The sequence below is a fragment of the Urocitellus parryii genome, chromosome 6, assembly GCF_045843805.1.
Source record: "Urocitellus parryii isolate mUroPar1 chromosome 6, mUroPar1.hap1, whole genome shotgun sequence".
NCBI lineage: Eukaryota > Metazoa > Chordata > Mammalia > Rodentia > Sciuridae > Urocitellus > Urocitellus parryii.
Genome location: NC_135536.1, coordinates 62,292,171 through 62,312,568, shown reverse-complemented (window position 1 = coordinate 62,312,568; position 20,398 = coordinate 62,292,171). Strand labels below are relative to the sequence as shown.

Here is a 20,398-nt window from a genome sequence, read left to right as displayed (position 1 = left end):
TTGCTCTAGGCCAGACATGGTGGCACTTGACTGTAATCCTGGCAATTTCAGAGACTGAGGCAGGAGGATCACAAGTTTGAGGTCAGTCTTAGAAATTCAATGAGAGTCTCAGCAACTTAGTGAGACCCTGTCTCAAAATAAAAAATAGTAATTAAAAAAAAAAGGGGTTGAAGATGTAGCTCATTGGCAGAGCACCCCTGGGTTCAATCCCTAATACCAAAAACTAAAAATTAAAAAAACAATATTGCCTTAGTGGCTGATAGAAAAGAAATACAAGTGGCTAGCTGCAGAGTGAAATACATAACACACTTTGGTAACAATATTCACATTTTTATTGAAAGGTATATAGATGTGCTCATCGCTGATACCTTCATTTGCAAATGGATTAGTTGCAAAGTATAAAGATCTGTACTTGACTTTTTAATCAAGATTATTGCCATAAGATTACTTATTTCCAGGCTTCTGCAGGTATGGAACTTTTTTCCCACTGGATCAGAAGTGTATCCAGTTGATAATGTTTAAACAAACAAAAGAGAATAGTCATGTTGTCTTAGTCTTAAGGGTTTCTGAATTTTGTCCTTGGAGTAGATCAGGATCTTCCCAAGGTCTCGGACCTCGGATATTCTTCCAGTCTTCAAAAGTAGAGTCCTTTATTTTCTATAGAATCACAAACGTTAAAAAGTACACATATTAGTGCAGGAGCCCTGCAGGTTTGATTAGGACATCACTGATTAATGAACAAATAAATGAATAGAAAGAATTCAACAGGCATTTAATTAAATTGCTAGCAAATAATCAACTGCAAAAATAATAACTGAAAAAGCAAGCATAATAACTGAAAAACTGCCATGTTTCTTAGGATTTATAGCTTTTTTGATAGGCACTGATGTTAATGCCTATCTTTCCCCCATAATAAAACTACTAATACAGAAAGAGTATACACACCTTATTTATTTTTAAGAGCACAAAGGGAGGAAACTGGAAAAACAAGTGTAAATCTGAATGCTGATCTAACATAAAAGACTAAAAGGGTTAGCATGGGTGATGGTTAAAAAGAGAGAAGTACACAGGTAGAGACCCTAAAATATTGTATAAGGAAGAAAAGAAATCAAGATGATTTATTTGAGCCTGGGCTTAAGAATGAAAAGACTTTTCCCATAGTTACCATAAACAAAAGTTTTTTGAGCAATCAAAACTGTTCCAACAACAGTTTGGGGCATCCTATCTTTGTTTAGTATTAAGTGTCTCTCAAACATAGAAATGAAGGTAGGATAAAAGGGAAGATCAGAAACATTTCCTCCCTCCTCTAGTAACTACCACTCTGACAGTTATTTTTACGTAACTGCTAACTTTGATCATTCTGGAATAAGTGAGCAAGATAAAAAAAAGGGTTGAGAGAACACAGAATAACTTATATCCAAAGATGGGGAAAACTGGATAAGTCTATCTTGACATTTGGATTCTAAGCATTACTCTTTCACTAACTATCTGCATAACTTTTAGCAAGTAATTTAAACCTTTTGGGAATTAATTTCTTATAAAAGTAATAATGAAAAGGTAGAACCAAATGTTCTATGTGGAGTCTTTATTTTAAAATTTTTATGACTTCTAAAAGGACTAGAAGGAATATCTACTCCAAAACAAGCACTTTATAGCATCACTACTGGCACAGTACTAGTAGATATTCAAGTAGCGAGTTACAGTTTTGGGCCAAAAAACAGCGAATGAGTGAATGAAAACATTGCTTTTTTAAAATCAGGAGTCTATATGCTCTAAAGATATGAAAAGATTTTCTAAAGTAATGGCCAGTATCCATTTAACTTAAGATATATATGCATAAGACAATTTCAAATCATTCTTAAATAAGAGGCAATGTTGGCAGAACAAATCCACCTAAGAGTGTCCAGTCTTTAAAGATCTTTGGAAGAAAAAGTTTCTTAGAAATTCTGCATAACATGCAAAGTGGATGAACCACAGGTTGTATACATGCGCTGGGCAAGATCACTCAAGACTTACCATTTAATATCCAACTGCCACAGTACTGAGTGTGGAACAGACTCAAGAAATGCCAAAAAAAAGTAGTGTTAGGAATACTGAATTTTGAGCTCTGCCTGAATGAAGATGTCTCCTTATTATCTTGCTGCTACTTTGACATACAGGTAAGACATCTAAAAAGTTGTCTTTTAGGAGTAAGCATTTTTCAAAATCCATTTTAGGTTCACTCCAAAAAAAATTAAAACCGAACCCTGACAAGAGCCTCTGGGGAGACTGCAGAATAAGTCCCAAATCAAGTTACAGGGGCATAGGAAACAGTAGTCTTTCCAAGATTCTCCCTTACAAAGCACAAATCAAATTCGAAGTGATCAGCCAATAATTAAACTGTCTGGTAAAATGAAAAACATAAGAAGTTTCTTCAGTATATTATTCATCACATTATACCTCTCAACCAAATAGGACCAGATATACAAACAGGAAAGTGTGATCTAGTAAAAAATGAACAAATTAAAACAAAAAATTGAATCAAGTAAGATGAAGAACACACTTCCTTACCATATTCCATGACATAATGTGCCATTAAACTTTTTGACTGTGCTGATCACTTAGGTGGAAAAATGACACCCTGTTATAACCCTAATTAACTGACACACCTATTATGTATGTTGAGCATCTCTTCATATGTTTAAAAATATGTATTTCCTTTCCTCTGAACTCCTTACATGCTTTGCCCATGTTCCTACTGACCAACTGAGTTGTTGAACTTTTACACATTGATGTAGATGCTTTCCATATTTAAATAAATTAATTAGCCATAAGATAAAAACATTTTTAGAATTTCTTATTTAACTTGGGACTTTATGTACAACATTTTGTTAGGCTGAATTTTTATGACTTAAAAACACAAAAAAGAAAATCTGCAATTTTTTCCTTCCTAATACCTTTCATATTTTGTTTCTTTTAAAATTTGTGACCTCTGTGGAATTTGTTTGTAGAGTATGAAATATGAATCCACATTTATATTCTTTTCAAACTGTTACATAAAGAGCCCAAAATATGGAATCTAAAATGAACCAGAATCAGAAACTTTTGGGGCACTGATATGATGCTTAAAACTTTCAGATTTGTGGCTGGGGTATATCTCAGCATGTGTTGAGGTAGTCGGCTTGATTTCCAGCACAGAAAAAAGAAAGGGACAGAGGAATGGGAGGGAAGAAGGAGAGTCTGGGTGGGAAGAAGAAAACTAATTCATATTTTGAGTTTTCAGATTAGAGATGCTCAATCAGGAGTCTATCTGAAAAACTCCAAAATCTGAAACACTTCTGGTCCCAAGTAGTTTATCAAATACCAGATTTCAAAATAGATATTTTTTTCCTGTATTAGTAATTTAAGTTTATCTTAAGGCAGATAGTTTCAAAACAAAGAGTATTAACATAGTGTACCTCATACTCTGACTCTAAAGATACTTTATTCATTTTCAGTTTTTTTTCCAATTCAGGATCAATCTGGAGAAAAGAAAGAAGAACAATAAGTTACTTAAATTTGTTATAGTCTATTTCCACTTTTAAAAGTTACAGAAGGGATGACTGGGATAATACAGCCAACTTAAAACACATGGCAAAACCTCAACCATCCATCCATTCCAGTCACAAAATGATATTAATGCAGTACTACCATCACCACTACAACTAACAATTGCTGATATCTATTGAGCATTGTTATGTGCATGGCATTTTGAAATGTACTATCTCATTTAATCCTCATAAAACCTATAAGTATTATCTATATCTCTTTAATTACATGTAAGGAAAAAAGGACACAGGGAATTGGAATAACTGGTCAAAAATGCAGTGCTTAGCAGAGAATATTGGCCCTTTGCCTTGAGAGGTCACACTATTAACCACCAACCTAAATTATGTTACACAAAAATAATATTAAAAATGTTAGTAAATATATTACTGCACTTGAAAACAAAAATAACACCTTCTGCAGACCAGAAAGAAAGAGATAGCTATAAAAATATTAAGATTCCATAATGGTACACAGGAGCTGATGCTATGTTACTTGTATGTGGAAAAGTTTCTAGAAGAGTATGATTGCTAAAATAAACAAACAACAATAGATTAAATTAAAAGGTATAGCTGATCAGTGATGATTCTACAGACCCTAAGAACAATTAGTAAGCTAGAGGTATATCCAGGATTCCACTAGAATGTTGCATAAAGAGTAGATTATATAACATTTTGATCAACCATCTTCCTGTGCCTTTAGTTTTTTTGTAAATGATTAAAAATGTGTCCACTGATGTCAAAGTAATTTGCAACAAAACCAGAAAACTATATGACCTGAGTCTCTTGGGGATTAAGAAGTAAAGACCCACTTACAGGGAGGGTTTCATAAGAACTGAGAATTGAGGTTGAAAGTCCATTTTGTCCTTGGGCACCCATGCCAAACCTAGTAGAGCTATAGAATAAGAGCTAAGGGTTGAAACCAGATAGATGGCTGCTGATGGGGTTAAAGACATCATCCAGGCCTCTAACAACAAAAATAGAGATAAAAGAACTCAGAACAGTGATCTCCCTCAAAGAGGTTCTAAACTCATAAGTTAAGATTATACAAATAGGCTGGAAAATCTTTGAAAAGTAAAGCTAAATATCCTGAAGTCCCAACTGAAAGTCATATAGGGCTGCATCCTAGGTGTGAGGAAAAACAGAAAAAGACTAAGTCATAATTTTAAACTACAACCAAGCTATGACCTGGATCACTCCCAGATATTAGGGGGACTGCTGCCCCACTCTATATGCCTAGCAAAACAAAAAAGCAACCTTTCTGGAAGAAAACAACACTATCTCTACAGCTGTTTATAACCAATGACCAATATTTAATGTTTAATTTAAAAATTAAATTTAAAAATCGAAAGGCATGTTCAAAGACAGTCATACTGTCAAAAAACAAAAAACAATAGACAATAAAAGTACATCTAATCTTTTTAACTAATATTTTTAATTCTAACTTGTTATATATGACATCAGAATGCATTGCAATTCATATTATACATATAGAACACAATTTTTCATATTTCTGGCTATACATCTAATCTCGATCCATATGTTGGAAAAAGGACTTTGAAGTAACTAAAATTCATATATGTTAATACATTAACAGAGAAAGTGGATAAAAATATGGTATCACTGAAGATTTCTCCAAAGTAATGGAATACTTTAATACTTTAATTTATTATTTTTAATAAAAATTAAATGATACAGTTCAGAAGTAAGAAAATATAGTAAGAAACCTCAGTCAAGGAATAAGAGATTGAACAAGCAAAAGACAGGTTTAGTGACTAGAAGATGAAACAACAGAACATATACAAATCAAAATACAAAAAAAAAAAAAAAAAAATGGAGAGGGGAAGAAGCCAAATAGAAGAATGTTAGATATATTTAAGTAGTCTAATATGCATCTCGGTGAAGTCCCATAAAAGAAGTAGAGACAAAACTGGGCAAAAGTAACATTTTATAAGACACTGACAATTTTTTTTTACATGATTTCATTTAAATTTTTCAAAGAAATCAGAAGACAATTTGAAATTCTATTTTTTTTCCAAATCAGAGTACTTCAGAATTATGGTAAACATTTTATGTTGCTATCACTCAGACCATCACTTGGTACAAAACAGAAAGCATACTGCTTGGTCAGATTTTACAGAATCAGCTCTATACAGTAGGGGATAAACAGATCTGGTGTTAAAATTTCCTCTTTTGTTCACCCAAGGATATTTTAGTTCTAATCTCTGAATCAGAAAACGATTCAAGAAAAATGTAGTTAGCTACTACTGAGCAAACCTGTATCCCAGCAACTTGGGAAGCTGAGATAAGCAATGGCAAGTTCAAGGCCAGTTTGGACAACTTAGTGAGACCTTGTCTGAAAATAAAAAATACTAAGGGCTAGGGATGTAGGTCAGTGGCAGATCACCCCTGGGTTAAATCCCTAGTACCAAAAAATGGGGAAAAAGTTTAAAAAGTAACTTTATCCAGTTTTATAGGTCAATCAAGGAAAACAAAATGAATGTTCTTTTTTTTTAAAAAAATTATTTTTCTTTTTTAGTTTATATATGACAGTAGAAAATGAATGTTCTTATTAGCATGGTCTGCACAAGTCAATTGAGCATCTGCTATTTTACACTGAGTATTTTATTTTGGGGAGAGATAAATAAACTTATGAATGATTTCATATGTACCTGCCTACTTGCCTGTCTCACCCTGGATATGTGAGATTCAGTCTTCATATGTGTTTTCACATCCCTGTCTCCAATATGCCCAATTTTAATTCTTTTTTGCATTGTGTTGTATGCTCTGTTTTGGTTATTTAACTCCTAAATCCAATTATATGTGTCCTTTTCATCTGTCATTAAAATAACAGATTTATTTAGCTTTCTTTTTCAGTGATGTCTGGATCACATTCACAGGAGTATTTTAATTGTTCTCATTTCCATTATCTAAATCTTAGAAAACAATATTGATAATGTTAAAAATGAAACTAGCCACTACCTTGTTACAAAGCACAATAGATAGGCAAAGTCAAAGACTGTTACTATTCACAAGTGCAAGGTATGAAAACAATTTGCTAGGAGCCACTGCAAAAGTATTACATTCATATGGAAAATGGACTCCTGCTGTTCACCTTTGGGAACTCAAGTTACTGGACTCCCGGAGAGTTCCCATTGGTTGGGGAAGGATGGTAGGAGGGTGTTCCGGGGGAAGTGGGCCCCCCCCCTCCGGTAGAGACACACTGTGTGGACCGGCTTGTTAGGGGAGGCACACGGCCTCTCACAAAATAAAACTTTGTTTCAGTTTGACTGGCTTATGTTTTTTGTGCCCAGCCGGGTTGCAAGGTTGCAAGCCGGTTTGCAAGGTTGCAAGCCAGCGTGCACTGACAGCCCAGCAGGAAGGCGCCCAGCAGGAAGGCAGCAGGCGGTGCACGGTGAGAGCAGCGGCAGGAGCGGAGCTCGGCAGAGCCCACGCGGCTCAGCCGAGCAGCCTGCAGCAACAATTTACTTAAACTGCACACTTATATCACTTGGAATGATCCAACAATGGAAGATTCATTATCGTAGATCCATGACTGTTACCATCAGCATTCAGGAGAAAAAAACAACAGCCCCTATGGATGGCAGACAAACTGCCATATATACATCACACTACAAAAGAAAAGATGCTCCTTTCAGCTCTTACTGTTTTTGTGGGTCTTCTACTTTTCTCTCAACTTTCAATACCCATTACTGAAAAGCAGGAATTTTCTTGTCATTGGATGCCAAATTTTCAGTATGAAAATGATTACAGTCTCAGGCAAAAACTACAATCTCTGGTCACTCCATACCATTATTGTCTTCTTTCTCCTTCTCCCAATTTCTCAACTGAACTCATTCTCCTTTGGTCTTGTCAACTGATTTTGTTTAGTGCTGAGGATGTAGCTCAGTGGTAGAGCACTTTGCCTAGCATGCACATGGCCCTGGGTTTGATACCTGGAACAACAAATTTAAAAAAAAAATCAACTTGACTTTGTCCTTTAGACCCTAGTCTCAATCTGCCTTGGACCCAGCAATTTTGCCCTCTTAGCCAAATCCCCATTGACCTCAACCTTTCAATCCTTACAACTACCATCAATCTCAACTAATCTTATGATCTCAACCCTTAAGGTTCAAATTTATCCTCTCAACATCAGCCTACCTCATCCTTGCTAAGGCATTTGAACTCAGCCTCAACCAAACACTGAATTCTTTGGTTTTCATCTGAATTAGACTTCACAATATCAACCACCCTCAACCTCTTAATCTCAGTTGGCCTTGTCCTCTGATCTTTCTCACCTCAACCTTGCGCTCTCATCCTTCTCCTACATATAGACCTGACCTCACTGTTTTTTTTTTTTAAAGACACATTTATTCAGCATCATGATCAGACTATTACATTTTGCAATCAACAGCATAGGTCACCAAAAAAAAAAAAAAAGTCTACATTAAACCCTTTGTTGGAATACTTTATACTTTTCACACAACAGAAACTAAAATAATCTGTTATTCAATTAGTCCCACAAATACAGTCCTTGAGTTTTGTTGCCCATAAACATGATTATTAATGAGTACTGTCTTCTTTATAGCAGCTAGGCCCCGCCACCACTGCGCTTGACTGACTATAACCTGTAGCTTCCCTGTCATTTCTCTGGCTCTCCTTTCCTGCTGAGTTTCATTTCCTGGCAGTATGAAAACCTTCTGCCACAGCCAAAGCTACTGCCGCTGCTGGAAACTACACAGCCACCTTGGTTTCACAGTTTGGCAAGGTATTGGCCTCCACCACAATAAGGTCCAGAGCTTCTGTCTCCAAAGTTTCCACCATTCATGGGTCCAAAATTTGATGATTGTTTTAACTGCCCAAATCACTGTAGCCTCCACCACCTCTAAAACTGCTTCTGTTATTACCAAATCTAATGTAGCCACCCGCACTGCCACGATATCTACCACCACCATGGACACTACCAAAGCCACTACAAACACTCAAGTTTCCTCCACTACCAAAATTGTCATTTCCACCAAAATCACCTCCATGACATGACCACCACCAAATTTTCCAGAACTACTTTGACCTCTTTGGCTAGATGAAGCATTAGCCACTGGCTTCCTCACTTCACAGTTGTAGCCATTCACACTATGGTATTTCTGATGACAATCTTATCCATGGTCATCAAAAGTTACAAAAGCAAAGGATTTCTTCCTTACACTGTCTCGGTCCATCATGATTTCAATAACTTCACTTTTCCCATACTGTTCAAAATAATCTTGTAGGTGTGATGTTCTTAAGTGTCTTCTTTAATGCCACCAACAAAGATCTTTTTCAGTGGGTCCCTGGTCTTTGAGAATCTTCTCTTGAGACAACTCTATCTGGTTCCATAACTCTTCCATCCACCTTGTGTGGTCTTGCATTCATGGCTGCATCCATTTCCTCCACTATGGCATAAGTTACAAACCAAAGCCCCTGGAGCACTTTGTGTTTGGGTCTCTCATTACTACACAGTTTGTGAGTGTTCCACATTGCTCAAAGTGGTTTCTCAGACTCTCATCAGTTGTTTCAAAGCTTAGCCCTCCAAAGAATAGATTCTGCAGCTGTCCGGGCTCTTAAGGGAACTTTGATTTAGACAAGATGGCAGTATGATACTTTCTCAGCAGCATTCCCGGGCAGAAAGCCTGACCTCATTCTTTTAACCTTATTCTCTTGACTTCAATTGACATCACCTTCTAAACTTCAATCAACCTCATTGTCTTGACCTTAATTACATTCTTCTCTTTATTTTGTCCCCACACTCTAGGCCTCTCCTTTTATCTCAACCTCCCACATTCTCTTCTTAGCTGAATAACTAGCACCACAATTTATCCAATCCTCAAAATCAAAACTTTGAAACATTTTAGAATTACTCTTATATTCATATGACATACATCACATTGTGTATCAAATACAATCAATTCACTGCTATAATTTATTCTGGAACCCATTCATTTTTCTTTATTTTCATTGCGAATGCTTTATTTTGGGTACCATTATTGTTTATGTACTCTGATACCACAGAGTCCTAACAAATCTCTTTAAGCAATCTCTTCCCTTCTATATTGCTCTCCCTGTCCCCATCCATCCTCTTTACTCCATTGCAAGAGAGACATTTCTAAATTGAAAATTGATATACATACATTACTTGTAAAAAGCTTCCCATATCAAATAGGTGGCACAAATAAAAACTACATACTTCTCAATGACTGTGCCAGAGTTCTTATATAACACCTGGCATGGATTTGATAGTATATGTGTAATAATAGAAGGTGATCCTAACTGTACCCCAATACAGTCACATGACCTCAAGCAAGATACTTAAGTTTTCTGAGTCTTAGAAAGCCCATTTTCCTCACATGTAAAATGAAGGAGCTAGTACAGTCCTAGCACAAAGTAGACATTATAAAAAGGCAGGTATCTTTACTTATAATAAAAGATAATTTTTCCTTTCTTTCAGTATCAATTACTAAAGATATGTATCAATATAATTAATACAATTATTAATATTAAATAATCAATTTTAATTGGAGAAATAAAATGAAGATTTTTGATCCATGTTCTTTAGTCCCTTCTAAATCCTAAAAACAACTAAACCAATGTATGGGAGAAAGCTAATGATATCTCAAATTTCCTAGTGAATAGACAGAAAGATTACTAAATTCTTTACATCAATCACTTCCATGTGATTATTAATGATATTTTAAAGAATAAAGGCCAGGTGTGGCAGTGCACACCTATAATTCCGGCAGCTCAGGAGGCTGAGGCAGAAGGATCTCGAATTCAAAGTCAGCCTCAGCAATTTAGCAAGGCCCTAAGTAACTCAGTGAGGCCCTACCTCTAAATAAAATACAAAAAAAGGCTGGATGTGTGGCTCAGTGGTTAAGTGCCGCTGGGTCCAATCCCCAGTACCTAAATAAATAAATAAGCCAGCCTCAGCAACTTCGCGAGGCTCTAAGCAATTTAGCAAGACCCTGTCTCAAAATACAAAATAAAAAGGGATGGGGATGTAGCTCAGTAGTAAAGCACCCCTGGGTTAAATTCTCAATACCGAAAAAAAGAATAAGAAAGTGCTGAGGTATTCAGAGAGACTGAATACTGGCTTTGAAAAACAAGACAAACTTAGATTGCTAAATACTCGGAACATTTAATTCTAAACCAAAATATACATATACACAGACACAAGTAAAATTCCAATTACAATTCTTACTTTAATCTTCACAGCATCATATCGGATTTGTGAAAATTCACGAAGACCAAAAGAACCTCCAACAACCAGCAACTAAAACAAAGAAAGGAAACAGTTAAACAAAATAGAAGAGTAGATTTTATGCACAAATTACTTATCTAAACAACAGCAGAGACAGACTACAGATCCTATAGATTAGTCCTCCTTTCAGAACTGATGCAGTGGATATAATTCAAAGATATTCCACAGATGCCTGAAACCTCAGATAATACTGAACCCTACATATACTATGTTTATTCCTATACATATATCTCTATAATAAAGTTTAATTTATAAATTAGGCACAATAAAAGATGAGCAACAATAACTAATAATAAAATAGAACAGTTATGATAATATACTATAATAAAAGCTACTTAAGACATAAATTGTTTATTTCTGGAATTTACCATTTAATATTTTCAGATAGCATTTGACTATGAAATCACAGAAGTGAAACCCCAGACAAAGGAGGCTACTGTAACAGTCCTGGAAAAATTTACATTGTTATCAAATACCAAAATTAGCACCTTATAACCTGTACTTGGTCTTATAGTTTAAATTATGTCATGTCAAACAAATATTACTTGATCCTTACAACAGACCTATCTGCTAAGGGGGAAAAACCCATTTAACAGATGAGGAAATAAAAATAAAAACCCAGCTAACTAAATGATTAGCCCATTGTTATATTAAATTTGGCCTGAGGCTGTTTCTATTCTTAGAATTCCTATCACTCTAACTTAGTAAACAGAAATTTGATTAGACCATGTTCAAATAAAGCAAATGCCTAGCTGTTACCAATCAAGCTATTTCTGTACTTCATTTCCTTGTTCTGTCTATAAATACTCACTGCCCAGGTCAAAGAAGGGAAATTCCCAAACCTCTTCTGGTTCTAAATGCTGCCTGATTCATGAACCTTGTTTGCTCAAATACTGTAAAATTTGTTTCCTTTAAGTTTTTCTTTTAAGAATGGTATTGTATTTTTTTATGCCTTGATTTATTTATATGCAGTACTGAGGATTGAACCCAGTGCCTCATGCATGCTAGACAAGCGCTCTACCACTGAACTACAACCCTAGTCCTGAAATTTTTCTTTTAACATGACTCCTCATGGTAAACATGGAATACAACTCTGACCTATTTCTTTACGTCCAGGATTCTTTCCATTTTATGATTTTGCAAAATAAGCCAACTGGAAAATATTCTCTCATTTTCTTATCTAGTGATAAAGGAATCCTGTGAAATATGCCACACTTTTTAGAATTTGGTGAAGTTTTAAAAAATCCCTCAATTGTCACTGCTGCTTTACCATCTCCTCTAAAAATCTAATTGGCCTTAATCTTCCATTCTAAAGCTGCAAAAGTCTAGCCATTTGGAAAAAAGTTTGATTCCTATCTTACTTTTTATATTATTGTACTTATACTACTGATTAAAGAATTAAATATAAAAAGTATAAATTATAAGCTCTTACAATTTTGAAGGGAGTATCAACAAGACATTGAAGCCATGAATTTTTCAGTCCAATACATGTACCCACATAAAAGTTTAAAACTTCTACCCTGACAAATAAAACAAAAAGAACATAAATACAAAAGACAATAAATCAGGAAAAAATATCTGTTATATTTTAAGCAGATAATACCTGCAATGTCAATATGTAAGAAATTCATCACATAAGTAACTTTGCCCTTTACTTTCAATATGAGAATACATACCCCTAGTTTTCTTACTTCCTCTCAGTTTCCTTTTATCTTCCCAATGTTGGAGTACCCCCAAAGGCTAAGTGTTTTCACTCCTTCTGCCTACCAACATTGAGACCCTAGGTGATGTTATCCATTTCCACTGACTTAAATAGCCTCTATGGCCCAAACCTCCAAATGTATATTTTTAGTGGGAACTACTATACCAAACTGAATACCTGTTTTCTTATTGACAACTTCTCTTCAAAGTCTAACAAGTATATACAAATAAACATAAAAGATCTTTACCCCAACCTTCTTTCTGTCCCAACCCACCTCTAACCAACTTTTATGATCCCAGTAAATGTCAATTACTTTCACCCATTTCTTGAAGTCAACTTCTTTGTTGTCATCTTAAGCTCCTAGTTCATATCCCCTATCTAGTTCATCTCTGCATTTTGTTATCTCTACTTTCAAAATATTTCTTGAATCTGACAATTTCTTACTATATTATGTTCTAATACCCTAGTTCAGGAACCATTGCTTTCCTGGACTTATTCATTCACAGAACCCACGTAATGCATAAGAAAGAATTTGGTCTTTGTCCTAGGTTTCTGGAAGTTGTTTCAAACTTGGAATTTCCTGAGTGATAGGACTGTCTTTGTTATGGTGAATGCTGGGACACAAACATTAAGGAAGTGATGCAAGGTGGGCCCCTAGACAGTTTCAGAACAGAGAGAGGCTGGTCATGCTGAAAAGATCAACTGAGTGACTAGAAGGCTATGGCTTTGCGCTGAGTGATATCAACCTGACCTCTAAACCTCCAGGAAAGGGAGCACAGAGGTGGAGACTAAACACAAAGTCTAATCATTCCTGCCTAGATAATGAACCCCAAGAAAAAAATTGGACACTGAGGCTTGGTTGAGCTTCCTGATTGGTGAACATATCCACGTGCTAGATGGGTGACATGCTGTGATTACAAAGGAGGACAGAAGCTTCACATTCAGGAACCTCCTAGATCTTGCCCTATGTGTCTCTTCTTTTGACTAGTCCTAATTAATAAACTTTATAAGGAAATAGCAATTGTGAGAATAGAGCTCACCTGTGTTCTGTGTCATTATAGTCAATACTGAACAAGAGGGAGTACAGGGAACACCTGAATTTGTAACGAGTTGTTCAGAAGCAACAGTTAGTTTGAAAATCCCAGAGCTTCCACCTGAAGTGACAGTTCTATGGAAGGTTGTGCCCTGAGGTTGTAAAGTCTATCATAATACTGGGACTTGCCATATGAACTGTACTGCACCACCCACTGTTACCTTAAAATCCACACTTCTAAATATCTTCATTTTTGTACTGGATTCCATCTTCTCTTATCTACTAAAGAATATTGATTAATCACTTTTCTCCTCTTCTGTATCATCAAAATTTTGCTTAGTTCTTCATGAATCATCATAAAAGGCTATTATTTCTCCTTCTTATTAACAAATTTTTCTCGATCTTACTTTCCCACCATCTATTTCTTTATTTCTATTTGGAGTAAAACTTCTCAAATGAGTTGTCTAGCCAAAAACGTACACTGGAGAAAAGATAGCCTCTTCAACAAATGGTGCTGGGAAAACTGGAAATACACATTAACTAAATGACATTAAACCTCTATCTCTCACCATGCACAAAATTCAACTCAAAGTGGATCAAGGACCTAGGAATTAAACCAGAGACCTTGCACCTAATAGAAGAAAAAGTAGGCCCCAATCTTCATCATGTCGGATTAGGCCCCAACTTAATAAAACTCCTGTAGCGCAAGAATTAAAACCAAGAATCAATAAATGGGATGGATTCAAACTAAAAAGCTTCTTTTTCAGCAAAAGAAACAATCAGTGAGGTGAATAGAGAGCCTATAGAATGGGAGCAAATCTTTACCACAAGCACATCAGATAGAGCACTAATCTCTAGGATATATAAAGCCCTCAAAAACCTTAACACCAAAAAACCCAAATAACTCAATCAATAAACAGGCCAAGGACCTGAACAGAGTCTTCTCAGAAGATGATATACTGCTGGGGTCCAGCCCCGGTGGGGATCCAGGGGTCCTGAAGGAGGAGTAGCGTTGGCAAAAGATGACGAGATGGGATGACAGGCTGTAAGTTACGAGCAGCCTCCAGAAAAAAAACTGCTGCCCCTAAAGGGGCCTTTATTTTTATACCTTTTTTACAGGTGTTTTTTTCAGGTAGTTAATGAATAGCCTCAAAGCCCAAAACTTCTTTGACTTATATAATTTTCAAGAGTTACAATCTTTTCTGACATACATTGATAGATACCTAAGATATTATGTACATTGTTTAAAATATTTTCCTGTAACCTTAGCCAATCATGATTAAGCTTTTACATTTTCACCTCAATCACTAGGTGCTAGGCTACCCAACTAGACTACATGTCTCCGGACCTATTATTAACTTCTAACTTTAAAGCATACCTATAATTATGTCATTAACCTTTAACTTTTAAGCATACTTATGATAAATGGTAAGTTTTCTTACTTCTAAACTAAAATCCCAGTAAAACGCACTTAAAATAGTGAAAGTTTATTACTTAAAAACCCTACTACTCTGAAGTGCCTCTAAAATATATCTATGTTAATTTTACATTATTTTATTTTTAATTTCCAAGGTAATTTCCTTTTTTCATATGACCTATTTAATTGCTTTCTTAAAGAGTTTCCTGGATCCTTGGTCAAAGTACACCAATTCTTATATCTTTGTAATCTTTAACTAAAGGGTAGGTTTTGCACCTCAACCCATTTGTCATTTATATTAACTATGTGTTTCCCATTCTCATCATAAATTCCTGTGTAAGGCAAAGGAGGGGTCTGTTGGTGGGGAGAATGTATGTCACACAGGTTGTGGCTTTAGAATGGATGGCTTAGTATAAACTCTTTTAAGCTTTTCTCAGGAACCTCAATTTGCAATCTTTTCCCTGTGAATTTCTTGAGGAATAACACTATTGTTTGTATCCTGAGAGATACTGAAACACACCTTGTGGCATGTCTTAATTTTGTATCCTTAGTCTCTTTCTGGGAATGTTCCTGCAATCTCAGGCAACACATAATTTTATTATTGATTGACATATGCCCTATTATCCATATCATGAGTATCATAAACAAAACACTTAACATTCCCCATGGTTCCAGTTTCCAGATGGTGTGGCCCTGCCAAAGCATACCCCCACGCTGAGACCCTGTCAAGACAGTGGGTTCAGGAACACCTTCACCAATATATAATCAATCAATAAACATGAAAAAATGTTCAACATCTCTAGCAATTAGAGAAATGCAAATCAAAACTACTCTAACATTTCATCTCATTCCAGTCAGAATGGCAGCTATTAAGAAGACAAATAACAATAAGTGTTGGCGAAGATGTGGGGAAAAGGCACACTCATACATTGCTGGTGGGACTGCAAATTGGTGCAGCCAATATGAAAAGCAGTATGGAGATTCCTTGGAAAATTGGGAATGGATGCACCATTTGACCCAGCTATCCCACTCCTCCTTTTATACCCAAAGGACTTAAAAACAGCATATTACAGGGACACAGCCATATCAATGTTGTAGCAGCACAATTTACAATAGCTAAATTATGGAACCAATCTAGATGCCCTTCAGTAGATGAATGAATAGGGAAACTTTGGTATATACAGACAATGGACCATTACTCAGCATTAAAAGAGAATAAAATCATGGCATTTGCAGGTAAATGGATGGAGTTGGAGAATATAATGCTAAGTAAGCCAATCCCCAAAAACCAAATGCCAAATTACTTCTCTGATATAAGGATGTTGATTCATAATGGGGATGGGGAGGAGCATGGGAGGAACAAACTTTAGATAGGGTAAAGGGGAGGGAGAGGAAAGGTGGGGAATGCGGTAGGAAAAATGGTGGAATGAGACAGACATCATTACCCTAAGTACATGAATGAAAACACAAATAGTGTTCAAAGACATGAAAAATTGTGCTCTATTTGTGTAATATGAATTGTCTTGCATTCTGCTGTCATATATAACTAATTAGAATAAATAAAATTTAAAAATGCTCACAGAAAAAAAAAAAAGGAAGAATACTGCTGATGTGGTGGCGTATGCCTGTAATCCTAGCAGCTCAGGAGGCTGAGATTGGAGAATCAAGAGTTCAAAGCCAGCCTCAGCAATGTCCAAGCGCTAAGCAACTCAATGAGACCCTGTCTCTAAATAAAATACAAAAGAGGACTAGGATGTGGTTCAGTGAAAGAGTGCCCCTGAGTTCAATTCCCCAGTACCAAAACAAAACAAAACCCCTAAATACAGCATTTTTCTCTACAAAATTATTTACATGTTTAGGGCCAATACAAACATGTAAAGCAATCTACAGTTATATACTCAGGACGAAAGCTACTGAAGTACTTTCAAGTTCATGAACTAAAAACAAAGGAGAAAAACCCTGGACAGTACTTCAGTATGCAGTGGTTTTATGACCTTGGCTTTCTTTGATAATTTTGAAAAGAAAGAAACTCAAACTGGCCTCCAAAGGAACATGCTGGTGACTCAAAGTCAGTGACCACAATCTCAGTGTTTTCAAATGGCAGAAGACATTTTTATATACATGCCCTATAACCTACAGCAATGTAATTACTGTTATTTTTACAAAGACTGTTATCTTTAAACTTTTAAAAGCATATTAAAGATTTTTCTAAAGATGAAATTTAGTCCTGCTTTAACAGCAGAAGCTGGTAAGTTCACCTGTGCCAATATCCATACCAAAGTATTAAACTATTCTGTAGTTTTAAAGCGGCTTTTCTTCATATGCTTGACTTACGTGATTTCATGTACTATGACATAGAGGTTTGCTGAAGCGAAATAACTTGTCCACGATTCAACAGCAAATAAAAGTAGCTGTCGGGATTCCAGCTCTGATCGGTCTTATGTCAGTTTGAATTTCATCCTCGTGACATTAAGGGAACTCAGCGCAGAATTCAAAGCAACCATATAAGCTACAGTGCTTTAGAAACATTAACTAACACAGTGACCATTTGAGGGGTGTCACGGGTGGCAGACACAGTACTGAACATTTTATTCACAAGATCTTATATGATTCATCACAAAACCCTTGAAACAAGCTAACATCCGGGCTTGAGTAAAACTCTGGTTGACACAGTTTTCCGAGAAATGGGGACAGTAACAATCGCGTTCCAGATGGAAAGAGGCCGCACAGACCCCGCTCACCAGAGAAAAGCGGGACCGGAGAGCCTACTATGAGCGGGGCAAGAACACGAGGAAACCATTGCCTGAAAGCTCTCAAACCTGTCGCTAGTCCACTCCTTTCCAATCTCGGCCGTCGGACTTCCGTACAGACTCCAGCAGGCAGGAGCCAGCCAACCAGGAACTCGCCCCCCTCCGCCCCCCTCCAGAGTTCGGGCCCACAAATCCACTCACCAACATCGGGACTCCGTAGCTAAGGGTCTTGTTTTTGCGCAAGGCACGCAACACTGCTGGTGCAACCATGATTGAACTCTCCAGTTCGCTGAGACGCCCCTCCGCTCAGACCCAGTGAAGTCTCGTAAATTTGAGCAAAGGAAGGCTTTCCAGCCTCACCATCTCTCCTTTGCTATCTGGTTTCCGGTCCTACCAGGCAGAACTAATCGATTCATCGTAACACACTCTCGCGACCGCCCGGAAACGGGGGAGTCACCGCTTTAGTTCCGTGACTTGAAGGAGCTTAGGGACTTGAATCTGGTTCCTGATCCCCATCAAATTGGTGTGGAGGCCAGTACCTCACATATTCTGGGTCTTGACTAATGTCTTGGAATACTCTCTGGCACAGTCACTCGATAAATTTAGGTAAGGAAAAGAAGAAAAAAAAACATTTTTTGAAGCTAATACTCTATAGTCTATGCCTACCTATAAAATTTAAGTTTTTAAAATAAATCGCTAGAAAGTTCAGATTGAATGTAATCGCTGTTTTACCAAGTTTCACCGAAATGTAAATGCTAATTCTGGACCTGTGGGATAGCCTCCAATATTCAGTCATTTATGAAAGCCTATTTTCCACTGATTCAACCACGACAATACCTTTCTGCGTGCCCTTGAAAGGCTATAGAAATACAGATGAAAAGATATTCCCGTCTTAAAGAAATTGGAGATCTAATGAGCACATAAATGAATATATCTCTAAAGTACTGTGTGTGATACCTAGCCTAGGGAACAAAGTCACCACGGTGACATTTGCCAGAATTAATCAGAGAAAGCTTCAGCAATGAGTGCAGATGACATAGAGCAATGAGTGTCTCCCATACTATTCCTGAAATCTTTCTATCTGCCCCTGTCACTGACTCGTTCCTGGTTATCATCTTTCTAAAGCAGCCCCCTAATGAATTTCTCCAGAGGAGAAATGCCAGATCTACCTTTATGCTCCTCCAGTGACTCCCATGTCTATAGGACTAGAGTCAAATTTTAAAGATTCTTCACACTGCTGAAGACATAATCTGATGAGATTCTGCTTTTACTTAGTGTTCCTTCAATTTCCTTAGCAAGAAATTTAAGACCCTTTTTAATGTGACTGTGGCCTGCCACTGTTCACTCCATATTTCATCCTGAAGGCCATACTATTTCTTGAGTATTCCATGAATTTCTGTCTTCAGTATGCAGCTCCCAGAACACAAGTTTTTGAAGTCGCTCTTACTCTACATTGTAAATCATTCCTTCCTCAGAGCTCCAGTAATCTTTTACTAATATCACACAGAACTGTCACACTGTATTATCATTTTTAGCATATTAGGTAATTATCACTTGGACTAGCATATAAGCAAGGTGAAAACAGGAGAATGGGAATAATATTCCAGTTTGAATATGAAACTTGAGGAGAGAAGCATCATTTGCATTGAGCTGAGGGAGACTTGGAAGTGATCAGGACAAGGTATAAAGTGACTGTTGGCTAATTCTTTGCCTCACCCCACTTGACTATGGAAAAGAGAATTTGCAAATGTGGGAACTGAAGCAGTAGAAAGGTGGGAGGCCTTAGCATAAAAGGTTAAGTAAAACTATACAGGCAAATAGGAAATTATGTAGATTAGTGGGGAAAGTCTGGAGCAGAATTTAGAACTGAAGGAATGGGTTTATAAACAGGGTTGCTATGGCTTATGAACAGGATCTCCTTTAATGTTGGTGTTTCTTTATACTGAATTTTGGGTTGGTGTATGCTTGTCTTTTAACCCAGCTCTGTGCAGACATGACCATATGGGGCTGCAGGATTAGAGAATTTGTTAAGTATACAACACAGAGTTGAATCTTCACTTTATTTACTTCCCTTTGGTTTTGTTTTGGGCACGGGGTTACTGGGGATGGAACCCAGAGTTGCTTTACCACTGAGTTACATCCTCACCCCTTCTTAAAATTTTAGGGTCTCACTAAGTAACTTAGGTTGCTGAGTCTGGCCTTGAATTGAGATCCTCCTTCCTCAGCCTCCTGAGTCACTGGGATTATAGGCGTACACCATCATGCCCAGCTTCACTTCCCTTTGATATTTCAAAATTCATGCAACATTTAGGTTATACAAATCTATTACTTTTCCCACTTTACCTCAGATCTTAGAAGACAAGACGGATGTTCCAAACTCAAGTCATTATTCTACCAATTCACTACATAAAAATTACCCACTGGATCCTACTCTATCAAAGCCCTGCACCCGGATAGTAGTTATAAATTATATACATATATTCTGGATAATCCCTTTTCAGATAAGGCACATATCCAACTGAAGTGACCCTAGGTCTCTAGTCTCTTGTTTGTTCATTTATGTAATCATTCATTGATACTTTTGATAACCTTGAAGGAATAACTTTAAATATAAAGTTATTTACATTTTTAAATATAAT

The 20,398-nt window shown here is 36.6% G+C and overlaps 1 protein-coding gene across 1 annotated transcript; it reads right to left on the bottom strand.

Moving 5' to 3' along the window:
* Positions 1 to 322: 322 nt before the first annotated feature.
* Positions 323 to 18,164, bottom strand: Cox16 (cytochrome c oxidase assembly factor COX16). Its single transcript, XM_026391027.2, has 4 exons — positions 17,961 to 18,164; positions 10,798 to 10,869; positions 3,438 to 3,500; positions 323 to 657 (listed from the first exon to the last, which is right to left on the bottom strand). The coding sequence occupies exons 1-4, from the start codon at positions 18,027 to 18,029 to the stop codon at positions 541 to 543; spliced, it is 321 nt and encodes a 106-aa protein (XP_026246812.1). The 5' UTR covers positions 18,030 to 18,164; the 3' UTR covers positions 323 to 540.
* Positions 18,165 to 20,398: the final 2,234 nt, after the last annotated feature.